This window comes from Phalangium opilio, unplaced genomic scaffold (genome assembly GCF_054372755.1).
Source record: "Phalangium opilio isolate 3A_F unplaced genomic scaffold, DU_Popi_V2 ptg000009l_1, whole genome shotgun sequence".
Lineage (NCBI taxonomy): Eukaryota > Metazoa > Arthropoda > Arachnida > Opiliones > Phalangiidae > Phalangium > Phalangium opilio.
In genome coordinates this window covers 4,883,328-4,897,213 of record NW_028324146.1, presented here as the reverse complement: position 1 = coordinate 4,897,213, position 13,886 = coordinate 4,883,328, and the positions used below count along the sequence as shown (strand labels likewise).

General features: G+C 36.0%; 3 protein-coding genes across 3 annotated transcripts; 2 read left to right on the top strand and 1 right to left on the bottom strand.

The window, feature by feature from the left end:
• LOC149713485 (uncharacterized) lies at positions 1–1,230 on the top strand. Its single transcript, XM_089848463.1, has 2 exons — positions 1–133; positions 977–1,230. The coding sequence occupies exons 1-2, from the start codon at positions 1–3 to the stop codon at positions 1,228–1,230; spliced, it is 387 nt and encodes a 128-aa protein (XP_089704589.1).
• A 1,262-nt stretch (positions 1,231–2,492) lies between these two features.
• On the top strand, positions 2,493–10,460 carry LOC149713484 (alcohol dehydrogenase class-3-like). The gene is made up of 11 exons (XM_089848447.1): positions 2,493–2,629; positions 2,693–2,785; positions 2,864–2,965; positions 5,853–5,994; positions 6,912–6,999; positions 7,206–7,320; positions 7,379–7,595; positions 7,649–7,782; positions 8,353–8,488; positions 8,574–8,715; positions 8,811–10,460. Exons 2-11 carry the CDS (start codon positions 2,759–2,761, stop codon positions 8,833–8,835), a joined length of 1,128 nt encoding a protein of 375 aa, XP_089704573.1. The 5' UTR covers positions 2,493–2,629; positions 2,693–2,758; the 3' UTR covers positions 8,836–10,460.
• On the bottom strand, positions 10,350–13,613 carry Dpit47 (DNA polymerase interacting tpr containing protein of 47kD). The gene is made up of 8 exons (XM_089848424.1): positions 13,405–13,613; positions 12,161–12,278; positions 11,779–12,086; positions 11,655–11,711; positions 11,124–11,210; positions 10,772–11,059; positions 10,627–10,709; positions 10,350–10,546 (listed from the first exon to the last, which is right to left on the bottom strand). Exons 1-8 carry the CDS (start codon positions 13,531–13,533, stop codon positions 10,447–10,449), a joined length of 1,170 nt encoding a protein of 389 aa, XP_089704550.1. The 5' UTR covers positions 13,534–13,613; the 3' UTR covers positions 10,350–10,446.
• Between the last annotated feature and the right edge of the window lie 273 nt (positions 13,614–13,886).

Here is a 13,886-nt window from a genome sequence, read left to right as displayed (position 1 = left end):
ATGTTGTTCAAAATTCTCTTGAGCGCGATTATTTTGGCAAATGTTAACTCTAAACCTGTGGTGAACCTTGATACATTATCATCTATGCTTAGACAATACATAAATGGAGCAACAGCACCACAAGATTTTCCAGGTAAGAATAATGCTTTTCTATAATTAAAATAAATATTAATTATAATGTTAAGTACACGTTGAATTACTAAACGTAACCCGAGGGGCAAATCCCTCAGGGTAATTAATTGGTGTACATCTTTGACTGTACAGCCAATGCCCGTACAGTGCTTAAATGTCTTTCTTTGAAGGACTTGGTTTGCCTCAAAACCCATTAATTTTGATGCAATCCAATCTCATCAAAGTATCTATAATGTTAAAGGGAGGGTGAAGTGGAAAACCAAGTGATTTTTTATCGATTCTTCTACTAATTATAAGACCAATCCGCATACTGAAACATCCAGGAAATATCTCCGAATGATTTTAAAATTCCAATTAGGTTCAGATTTTAAGGATAATTTGAAATAAGCCCCTCCAACCAATCGCGTAACACCCTGTCTTCTTGTTAAGAAAATTCTCGTGGCACGTTCCATGTCGAATGAAATTTAGCGCGAGATTTAATAAAAGTTTCTCGCGAAGTGATAATCGTGGCGCGAGATGTAGAGCGTGCAACGGAGATTTTGTTAAAAGGAAGGCAGGGCGTTACGCGATTGGTTAGAGGGGCTAGTTTCAAATTATCCATAAAATCTGAACCTAATTTGAATTTTAAAATCAATCGGACATATATCCTGGATGTTTCACTATGTACACTAGTCTAATAAGTAATAATTACTAGAAGAATCGATAAAAAATCACTTGATTTTCCACTTCACACTCCCTTTAATATGACGCCCTAACACAAAACAATACATCACCAAAATTTTCCCCTGAACAAAGTCAAAATTAGTGTCAATTGAATAATAAATAATTATTCTATGTTTCAAAGCTGGTTACCAGATGCCAATACATTCACAAGGTATTCACGTTGATGCCAATGGAATGCCTTCATATTACCCTGCAGTCCCATATGGTGGATACTATCCTCTATCGATACCCAACTCCGCTGGAAGATCCGTTCCCTACGTCGGTAATCCCGCGGCTTACGGACGTGGTGATTTAAGAGATCTAATCGAATCAGCTAGAGTCTTGGGACAATCAATGGTGCAGAATGCGGTCTTAGGACAATCAGAAATGTATTGATGGATACGTCTTCAAAAATTCGAATTTTTAAAACAATTTTATATTATTTATTTTGTCCTTAAAATGGTAAAACTTACTAAGTTTTAGTTATCATTACGTGTGTACGTCAAATGCGTTGTAAATAAAACTTGATCATTTTTAATTGTCTGGTTCATTTCAAGATATAACACAGAGCGGTAGTTTTAAAATTTAAATTGATTTAGGCATATTGCTGGTGTAGTATAATTCACCTTTGGAAGGAGCATAATTTAACGTCGGAAAAATAGTTATTTTTTACGGAAATATTTACCCCTACCAGCGCTGGTTTCTATTATATCAATGCTTGCATTTCACCTTCTATTATAAAATGAACATGAGTACAGTTTTCATAAATAATAAGAACTTACAAACTTAAAATATAAATTAAATACTTATTGCGTATTTATTTACCTTGAAAATTTCAATTCAAACAAAACTTTAGAACTTGACGTGAAGTTTTTCAACCAAAAATATACTTTTCTGGTTTTTGACGTCACTATGGCTATTCTTCGAGAGTGCGCGATGATAATAGCATAAGTTTATAAAATATGTTCCATAAGTATGACACTACATATACTTCGTAATGCTAGAGATTTACAACTCAAGCTAGTTCGAGAACGACAAGCGAGAATTGACTACTCTCGATTAGTTTTGCAGTCCATCTTCCTATCTAGTCTGTACTAAGCCTTTGGCAGCGCCTCACCGGGCGTCGCTTCACGAGAATCTATGACGTTTCAAATACGTCACTTCATGCCAAGCTCTCAGTAACCAGTGACAAACTTATGGAAAATATCTTATAAACTTATGATAATAATAATAGCTTTTATTGAATCGTCTATTCAGTAAACCTTGGTTTTCAATCGTGTATATACGATAATTACCGTTATTTAATTAAAATTAATCAATAATGCTTGTTTTTAAAGAAAGAATTGATTCAATGTTTTTACTAGTTCAATAAAACATCTCCCTCTAAAAAGGTTTATGCATTCATTCAACATTTTATCTCATCGCCATTTAAACCATTGCCACGCGTCCTTCCTCAAATCAACAAACTGTTCTTTACGACTCTCAAATATAACCTTCTAACACAATAACTACAAAATATAAAAAAAACCTGCGTCAAGAATTTAGTTTTATGATATTTCAATTCATAAACTTAATAATCGTTCCTTGATAAAATGTTTAAATGCATACGTTTTGAGGGTGCAGTATAAATTTTAGTAGGGGAAAGCAATAGATAAGAAAATGTTACTCAAAATGCGAATCTCTTCATCCTTGGTATTCAGAAAACTTGCACAAAGTGGCTTTACAATTTAAAGAACATCACGCTTGAATGGTTAAATTATTTCTATTTTAACAAATTTTCAGTGACGTTTCCAAGGTTCTAATATTCAACCTAGCTGTTTATACAGTTTTTAATTGAAAATATTTTGTTATAAATAAGGGACTCAGTCGATAGATTGAACGCTCTTTAATTGGAAACTTTGTAGTAAGTTGTCTAAGCGTCAAAATGCCAGGAACTCGACGGGAAAATAAGGTATGCTTTCTTGGTTTTTCAATGTGTTTAATTATTACTTCTGGATTTAAAATATTTGCGTGTTTTGGTTTGGTATAGGTCATAGATTGTTTGGCCGCTGTAGCGTGGGAACCCAATAAACCGCTTGTTATTGAGACTGTTCAAGTTGCCCCACCACAAAATGGGGAAGTAAGAATTAAGGTATGTTTATTTAAATGTTTAAAATTCTCATTAACTTAAATATACTTGACAAAGTGCCAGGGACCTTCATGTTTAATATTTTATCGACTATATCTCCATTTAGAGTTTATATTCAACCTATGCCCTCCTGTGACTCACTCAGAGTGTTGATTACTCTTGACTTCACGTACTTTATCTGGTATATCATCATTCAAATCAAATTTCCCCAATTTGCTGCGTTTTTTCCAATCGTTCTTTTTACCATGGCCTTTATTGCATTATACCAAGTGCCTATTTTTTCCTACACGCGAATGCCTTGGATGATTTTATTTATTTATTTATTTCCCCATATATGTTTGTTCTACCCAAGTGTTGATGGACTTCATGATATAACCCTTAGTCTGCACACGGAAACGATTAAACTTAACCTTATATAGGGAGAGGGCAAACCCATTCTTGCCACGTCATAGGCTTATATCTCTTACCTCGATTCCACCCCCCTAACGGGGGAATTTCAGTATCGCGCCTACGAACGCTCCCCTAAGTAGAGGTATAAAATGATGTCGGATGTTCTTTCCCTCCCTGACAAACGCCTTCTCCCTATTAGTGTAAATATGTGTATATTTTTAAATTAATAGTTCCAAACATTAAAAAGGTCATGAACCCATGACGTATTAGGACACAAAGAGTGAAATTAATGAAATTGAAAGCTACAAAATTGACTAAAATATCATTAGACAAAAACGAGTTTTGCTTCGCAGTCCTTAAAAATCTGCATTTATACACAATCCTTGGCGAAACAAGGACACTTTTCAAACCCAAAAAGGGCCAGAAATTAGAAATTTTTATATGTATTGCAGTTTGAAATTAAGTTTAATAGATATGAGAAATTTGGTTTTAATTGCGTAGTTCAAACATTTGTTATGAGTAGAAATTTTACAACAAAAACGGGTATAAAGGTGGAGTTTCGAGATAATTGAGCTTAGATTTTCACGTACGAAATCGTATAGAATATGTTCTCCTAAAAACTTATCCGTATCAAACAATTAAGGCGAACAAATACAAAATGAGCTTTTAGCATTTTTCAGGGTGGAACAGATAATAATAATAATAGTAATACATTTCGTTTGGTCCGACGTTTATGAATTCCACCATTACGATAAAAATTTATTCTTTTTATTAAAAAAAAATACTGCTATTTGCAAAATTCCCGTTAAACTTGTCTCTAACGCGAAGGCCTAAATCATCAATTTCTTATAGGGTTTTACGGTCAACTAACAATATTTCCAAGTATATACTTCACGGGGATTCCACGGTATTCGAAAGGGAACGCGCGGCACCTTTGAAGTCTGGGCGCCGGCGCGGTGGGGTTTCGCAGCTGCGAGGTTCGCTAAACTTCAAGGATGCCGATTTAACAGTGTAGATACTACATACCAACGGGTTGGGAACCACCTTCAGGAGGGCTTTCCCCAAGAATGTAGCATTCCCCAGACAGACGCAATAGAGACCGACATTTGGAGAATGCGGAAAAATGGTACCAGAAATGATCGACGTAATAGAAGCGGGAATGCGGAAAGATTACCACTTCCTTTTTAGCTCCATCCACAATTATATCATGACTGACTTATAATTTAACGCCCAGACCGAACCGCTTTACCTAGGAAGTTGAAATTTCGCAGGGACGTTATTCTTAACTAGTAGATGATCATTAAGAAATATTTTTGTAATCCGCTGCCATCTTGAAATATGGAGGCCATCCCCACCCTAGTTGCTATTTACGTTAATCGCGTAGTACTTATTAAGTATATGATTGTAACTAACCTTTAGCCCAATAGACGCGCGACAATTCTGACCATAAAGTTTTAGAAACGCCGCATTTATACCCGTTTTTGTTGAAAAATGTCTAATAATAACAATCGTTTGAACTACGCAATTAAAACCAAATTTGTCATATCGATTAAACTTAATTTCAAACTGCAATACATATAATAATTTCTAATTTCTGGCCCTTTTTGTGTTTGAAAAGTGTCCTTGTTTCGCCAAGGATTGTGTATAAATGCAGATTTTTAAGGACTGCGAAGCAAAACTCGTTTTTATCTAATATCTGGTCCTTTTTGAGGAGAAACGATTTTTTAGGAAATAAATTAGTTCTGGAATTGTCAAACCCAATCGTAACTTACAGTTGGAATGGTCGGGAAATACAATGCACTGTATAAAGCACACTATGCTAAATATACGTTTAAACCGCGTGAAAATAGCTGATAATTATAAAAATTGTAGCGCGTGTGGCGCGTGAGCTACCACGCGCTTTAAAAATATTAAACTTAACTTTACACTACGAGAAATGAGATACTATACCTTTTAAGCCTTTACTAGTGCTGTAAAGTTAGGTTGTTAAAACGTGTACCCCTTGGTCGCGAAACCTTGGGTCTAACCCGCAAAACATTATCCACCTCGTAATGTTAAGCTCCATAGAGATTAACATTACGATTTCGGATTGAGTATACTTAGATGAATTCTTATTACTGTTCAAACGCTTCTTATTTCCCTTCAAACCTTTGTTATTTCTGAATTTTCATATTTCTGTTGAAACATTGCTTGTTTCTGTTTAAACCGTTCACATTACTGTTGAAACATTTCTTATTTCTGTTTAAACCTTTCATATTACTGTTGAAACATTTCTTATTTCTGTTTAATCCTTTCATATTACTGTTTGAACATTCCTTATTCCTGTTTAATCCTTTCATATTACTGTTTAAACATTTCTTATTCCTGTTTAAACAGGGTCTATAATGTTTAACATTATTAACATTAAATTTAGCTCCGTCTATTTCATCAAGTGTGATTGAACCCAATTATAGAAATTGTGCAAAATAATTTGAAAATTAATTACGCTCCTGGGTTTTAGGCTGAAAGAAGCGGTATCTGCTACAGTGACATTGCAATGATGACCGGTAATTTCCCGGAAGTGAGATTCCCATGCATTTTTGGCCATGAATGTGCCGCAATTGTTGAAAGTGTAGGGTCAAACGTCAAAAATGTCAAAAGAGGTAAGTTTAATTTCATCCAATAGGCCATTACGATGAAAAAAAGGAGTAGGAAACTCTCTGTGTTGGGACATACAAGGGGGGTTAATTGATACATTGCCGTCTCTGCGCACTCACATGATACAATAAGACTACAGCGCAGGCGCCAAAAAGCGAGATAGAAGGCAAAGTTTTCCTTCTTAGTTACATCGAAATGGTCTATAAGCGTTTAACCTTTTAAATATTTTGCCTTGATATTATATCTAAAAGGTAAATACCCATAAAAACAGGTCCCATAAAAATTATCGGGTTTGTTATTATGAAATATTTGGTTTTGCAAGCTAGTATCAGAATTTGTATTATCAGTGTTTATGTCGAAACGATCTCCTTGAAAGCAGTCTTGGTAATAGAACAGGTCCAAAGGGTCAAAACCATGTTTATGAATTGCTTTGATCCAATTCTGATTTTGCGAAATGGGTGTAACTAAGCCGTGGAACCAGTTCATTAATGGGTTCGAAAAATCCAGGTTTTATTAAAAAAAAACCAGCACACCGCGTTTTATTGGTTTTTTTTTTAAACTATAGCAGTTGCGTGAAATGCAGTAATTGTCATTCAAAAGTCACTGCTCAATACAAAATCTTAAAAAAATAATAAATATTATTGTTGAAGTTGAAACAATAAATATCTTAGATTATCTCTAAAAATTTATTATTTTTGTATTTAAATTCATCAAATTTGAATATTTTATTAAGTGGTTCCCACCAAAACACTGTGGGTTTTTTGGGGTTCGAACCCCGGTTAATTTCACAGTACTGTTTAAAGTTAGGAATAGTTGTGGAAGCTTATAATAGCAATAGTTAAAAAATTATTTAGGATAGGGTCAGAACCAGATTTTCATTGACAAATTTAACTTTTTCTTGATAACAATATTTCTGTTAAAGGTGACTTGGTGATAACTCTCTGGAATTCTCAATGCGGCGAATGCGACGACTGCGTAGACCCCAAGAAAAGATTGTGTGACACAACTTAGTGAGGATTCTCGCGATTCACTAAAATGAGGGATGAGCAAATTAGTTAAATTTTTTAACTGCGGGGATTTCGACATTTATGTTAAAATATTATTTGATAATTTCATATTTTTAATGGACTCCCAATGTATTAGGAGGGCAGGAGTTGTGAATACCTGAATTAATTAGCTTCTTTATCTAATTGAATTTTTTTTAAACTATAATTAGCAAGAACAGAGCCAATGTAACACGAATTACCTGTCAAGGCCAAAAGATTTATAAGATAGGACCATTGGCGGCCTTCAGCGAATACAGTGTAGTACCGAAAAACTGCGTCATCAGGGTATAACTTAAAATTTAACTGCAATGGCATATTAACAAATACATCTTGTTTCACGTAGGTCGATTCTAAAGCACCAATAGAACGAATCAGCCCATTCAGTTGTTCTCTGCCAACTGGCTATCAAGCGGCCAAAAACATTGCCAAAGTCAAACAATGGTCCACCGTGGTCATATTTGGACTGGGCGTGGTTGGACTGTCCGTAGCCTTGGCTTGCAGAGAAAAAGAAGCCAGAAAAATCATTGGAATCGATACTAATACGGACAAATACAAAATTGGTATGTATAGCGATAGCAACCAGTTGACGTAGATCAAAATGGCTTGATTATAGCCGAAATCTTTGGTTGCACCGACTTCATAAATCCTGATGAATGCGAGAAACCAATATCTGACGTTGTTAAGGATTTGACCGGAGGTGGTGGAGCTGACTACGCCTTTGTTTGCTTCAGTGGCAAACGGACTTCAGTAAGTCTCGTCATTTTATAATCAAGGGGAATAATAATTTTCAATTTCAAATGGGAACATTTAACTGGGTTTGACGTTATGACGAGTTTACCCACAGTTACGATTCCCTACCGAATTTGACCAACCCACACGATTTATACCAGTAACACTAGAGTAATTGGTTTAGTTCCTCAAGTTTGCGTCTTCGAACCTGTTAAGCCAGTTCAGAACATTTTAGCTTTAATTAGGCATTGTTTTACAGAATTTGAAAGTTGTATAAAATATTAATTCCTAAAAAAACATCATGGAGATATTTCATACTGGTAGGCACAAAGACTATGTGTTTGGTTCACTTTGTTCCGCCTCAGAACAGAGTACCTAAAACGGTGGCCGGGCTTCGAAGACCTTACTTTCAAAGGTCACTGAAAAAAATTGTTTCATTGGTTGTATTTTACTTTTAGCGGGTTAATATTAACTTACGCTAATACGCGACACAACAATGTACTGTTAGAAAGCACCAAGACTGAATACCGATATGTGCAAAACAACATGCCCTTTATAAACATAACATACTTTAAATAACGTTTTCAGGAAAATGCGATAGAAAGTTGCAAAATCGGTGCAAGTCAAACCATTTTGATTGGTCTCATTGACAACGACGAAAAGATCGAAACGCACTTTTTCAATATGCTGGGTGGAAAAACAATCACAGGAACTTGGTGTGGTGGTATGTTTTATCTTGATTGAATTCACGCCATTTTATTTTATTTCAAGATTGTCAATATGTTTTCACATATAAATTTCTAATTTAGCTCATCGAGAGCTTAAAGAAGTAAAAGCTCTCTTAGACAGGTACATGGCAGGAAACTTAATAGAGACTGATTACCTAACAACACACACAATCACCTTGGATAAAATTAACGAGGGACTTGTTACGAAAAGCTCAGGTTCATCGTAAGTACCATTCACTAAATCCATAACCTGGCTTTGTTTATGCAAATACGTAACAAACTTTTGTTACAACAAACTAAAGAGAGTCCCTATTACAGGATTCGAACAGCAATTATTTTCTAAAAACAATTACCCAGTCAACACCGCAAGATTTTTTAAATTACTTTTCAATAAGTGTACTTGATAAACTAGTTTTATATATGCATAGTTTTCAGACTCGGAGATTTTTCAGACAAGGAGGATAGGTACCATCATAAGTTTATAATGCCTCTAAGTAGAGAAATGGCTGCTACTCCTATGGCAATAGTGTTTGTCTGGCTCCCTTTAATGAAACCCTATACTCTCTCCGTATCATTTATCACCTCAACTTCAATACAAAATTGTACTGCCTAGCCTAGCGTTTCTTTTATCCCTTTTAGAATGTTTCAGGACTGAAACCGCCTCTATCTCACGAGAGAGAGGGATTTTGGGGTTGCTTAAGTAAAATTCGTTCCCCCCCCCAGTGCCTGCCTATACGAAACGTAAAACTCTCCTTTATTCCATTGGATGATTTTTATCATGTGACCCATTTAGTAATAGTCTCGACCGCTTGGTGGCTGCACCGCGACAGAAATTTCAAAATTTTCTCTCTTCGGATCTTCTGCGGAAGATGCCCAGTTGTAACCCGTATTTGTGTACTTAGAGGCATGATAAACTTATGGTACCATTTATACCAGGAGGCAAAGCTACTTCGCGGACAAAGTGCATTACCAAGTAATCTCGCCTCGTAGTGTAAATGGTATCAATCCTTTCAGAATTATGTGTACACATTACACAATGATAAATGTCACGAGAAAGTAGTGTTTATCAAGTGAGCTTACACGGAAGTATTTTGAAGGAGAAGTGTCATGAAATTTACGTTTAATAGGGTACAACTTTTCCCTTTAAAAAAATCTTTTTACGCGGAGCCCTCCGGGATGAACTAGGCCCATGCATGTCAAATTTTATGTGGGGAAATATCCAGTTTGTTAGGAAAAATATTTTCACCATAGATGGCGCTTATATTACCGTTGTGACAGGGGTCTTCCTTAAATTATCGTTGATATTTTAGGGGTCAGTCATAAAATTTTTATGATCGAGAAAAGTTTCATCCTAAAATTAACGTAAATGTTTTTGGGGCTATTCACTTTTTACTGAATCTTTCGGTTAGATGGTATTGATGACAACAAAATAAATTATTTCAATTAAAATAATTCAGTAAGAGTTATAAAAACGTATACTTACAATCCGCGACCTTGGCCCAAATACTTAAGCAGTCGACAGGGTCCCGGGGTTGAAATTTGTTTATTTTTCGGTCGTATCAGCGCCCACAAACGGGAAAACACGGCGAACTAAATTATTTAAAAAAATATTCTCGCTTCGCCACACGCATGGGCCTAGTTCATCCCGGAGGCTCCGTTTTACCATACCATTTGAAAGTATACCAGAGGAATAGTGAATTAATTGAAGTGGCTAACATGTTAATTCAATCACCATTATGAATTTTTAAATGTGCTACACCAAATTTTAAAAAACTTGAAAACTTGGAGCACATATTCACATTTAAGAAACTATACTGTATAACCTCTCTGTTGTTTTCTTGAAAGTAAACAAGAATGTATTTTCAATATTTTATTCAACACAACTTTTATATAATATACATAAAATTATACACATTTTTATTGTTTACTAAATAAAATATATTATATTAGCTTTTCATTTAGAAAGAATTTCATGTTTTTCTTTGAAAGTTTTCGCATATTCAGTATCTTTCGACAATAGTAAGAAAACAGGATTACCACTCCACACTTGGAATCTGTAAATGTATTTAGATCATCAGCAATCCCTTAACTGCAATCTAGAGCATCAGGAAGTTGTGTTAAAAATATGACAAACCGTTCATGAGCTAATGCTTCTTTCAGCGTTGCATTTCGTTTTACTTTAACCAGTTCTTTCGTTTCATAGTCTTCAAAGAATATCTATAAAATTAAAGAAATTAAATTTAATTTTTAAATGCTAATTATATTTAATTCAATATCACCTCAATATTGTACGGCTTGTAGGTATCAGCAGTATCCCACTCGGGTGTGTTACATTCATGAAACATAATATCTAAATGATCTTGAAAAGTCGTATCCTCAATGAACTCTTGAATGAAATCGGTCTGCGCATGTTCGGGGTACAAAAATATAACTGGCCACACCAACTGCTTATTATCATTAAGATAAACTTTGAAAGTCCCAGCTGCAGGATGTGTTTGAGCTAAAATGTCAAATTCAGTTGTTTCATCGATGTCTTTGTCCCTCGTATAGAATTTTATGTTTCTTTCCTAAATAAATGGAATAAAATTGCAACCAAACGATACAAATCATTCTTTGCGATCATGTTAATACCTGAAGCGCAAGATTCAATGTGTTTTCTTTGCTTTGTATCTTTTTCTGTTCGGCAAGAAGTTTTCTTCTATCTCTTTCATGTATTTTCTTTATAAACATTATTACATTTTATAAACAGCAAATTAAAAATTGCCACATGCATTTTAATCTTAGCAGAAGTGAGATGAGACTAGAAGTATTGAGGTAACCAAATTCTTCACTTGGCGAAAGTGAATTAATATTCTTGATAAGACACCAAAGGTTGGCCCTCTAATGGCGGTTTCTGAATTTTCCCTCCAAAACGTGAGACGCTCGTGGCGGTAGACGGCCGAACTAGATTCCAGCACCCGCGTCCGTGTTCTGCGGCTTTAGGTTGAGGGGAAGGGGGAGGGGGTAGGAAATGTTTTTGGAACTCGGGCAATTTTTTTCTCTCTAGCGTAGGCGCGATTGAAGCGGCGTAAAATCCTCAAATTTGTTCACTAATGCCAGGATCTATTACCAATGCTAGAGCCATTCACTTCTAGTCTCATCTCACTTCTGATCTTAGTTTACTTGTAAATTATTAGCCTCTTCATTTAACTTAAGACTAACTTCGTTTTGTGGTTCAATCTTAAATAATTCAACCGAAATAATTAAATATAAATTCTCTTTAACGAAATTGTGTAAAACAAACAACCTGCAGAATTTTTTCACACCATGAAACACACTCGGGAAAACGTTTCAACTCTTTACAGCATTGCGCAGCTCTTAAGAGAGCTTTAAGGTGATTAGATTTGAGTTTAACTGCCTCCTCAGCGTCTCTCAGAGAACTGCGATAATTTCCCAAGTAAAAATGTGACGCTGCTCTATTAGTGTAGAGTATGGCATTCAATTCATTGTTCCCGCATTTTTGTTTAATTCCTGCGGAATACGCGTCAATAGCCCATCTATATTTTTTCAATTTAAAATTCTGATTCCCATCATCTTTGTAATTGGTTGCAAGTTCTGTACATTTTATGAGTATGGTTAAATATGTATGTGTAAGAAAGGTTGACTAAACTAAGGATTCAGGAATGCACCTTCTGCTGTGTTTTCAGCCGGGTCATACTTCAATTGCTGAAGTGCTTCAACTAAAGGAGGCAATTCTGAATTTTCTTTTACATTTTCGGTCATGAAGAGAGGATGCTCTTGCATTTCCTAAGATGATCAAAATCAGTTTATATTTATTATTTAATGAGCTATGTTTAGAGAGAAAGGTCAGAGGGGTGTAGTTTAATATTACCCCTCCCCTTTCCTCCAAAATGGCGGCAAACTCTACAGAGTGGAAGGCTTGTGGGGGAATGCATCTGACTGGTTAAAGGGGATCACCGGCGCTGTTGGGGGGAGACCGCCCTTAGTTCGGGGGGAAAACACCCAGCTCTTTGGCCATAAGGAATGGCAATATGCTAACCAACAGTTTGACCCCCCCCCTTCACCCCAACAGCTCCGGCCAGCCCCTTTAACCGGAGGCATGACGTTTAATGAGGGATATAGGGACTTGGCAGTACTACGTCATGCAACGTCAGGCTACCTTCCACTAGTACTAAAAAACATACCAGGAGGAGGGGCTTATATAGCTTTCATTCTGTTAAAAAAACATACCATAATGGCGCTGGGGGCGGAGTTAAGCCCGAATTGCCAAGTCCCTATTTTCAACCCTTTGCATACATCATATTGCTTAAAGATCTCATTTAAGATTTGCTAATCTTGAAAGTGTGATGTCATGCAAATCCAATTGGTTACACCGACAAAAAAATAGAAGAGACAAAGGTAATCCTTCTCTTCCAGCATCCACAATGAAAGGATGATACTTCGAGAAGTGGGCAGGTAGAGCTAGTTCACCTCGGGGGGGGGAGAGCTTTTGAGGCGGGGTTTCACCAGTCTCCGCCCACTTATTGTGCCACTTGTGCACGAAATTTAGCATAGAGTTCTTCAGCGGCCCGCACGGAGGGAGGGTGAAAACCGGCTCCATTTATTGGCAGGCCCAACTGTGACGTTTCCCCCCTCAACTTATATAGCTCTATAGTATGGTCATGCAACTTGGGCCATTGTCATGTCAATAGAGATATGATATAAACTAAACCCAGATCTAAAACTCTAAAAGTATTACCGCAAATAACCACCGTCTTAACATCAAAGGCAATAATTAAACGCGTAGTAATCATGCTAACAAGCTTTAGAAATTTTGCGATAAAATAATGAATTTGCAAGGTTGCCACGTGCTTAGGCCCACGTGCGTCAAATGTCATGTATTGGCGTATTGCAAAATGACGCCAAGGCTTACCTGTTCCCAATTATCTTCGGACCAGCCATCAGTGTACGGTTTTCTCTCTCTACTGTTTATAAATTCCTCCACCTCGGCGTTTAGTTTTTTAGCTAAACTTTCTCTAGCTAAATTCTTATCTTCCGACATTATTTTCTTATAATATTATTTGTAAACTACCCCGAAACAACATTGAGCGCACACGATTTCACGGCTTGAGAAGGAAATTGTGGCAGACGACAGAAGAGAAGAGAAAAGTTACGACGTTTTCCATCCATAGGCTGCTAGAAATATGCCACCATGGAGTAATATTAAAGGAGACATAGCTTCAACGTTATAGTTTTTAAAGGAAAATATTGTTTCTACTACCTAAAGACTTCTCCATGCTAAATGCCAGTGGAAAACGGCATTAGAGAAATACGGAAATATTTTGAGTGGCGCTAATTTTAAATCACATTATAGATTTCCAAGTTACGTGTTTTAATAAATTCGTTTGTTTATTA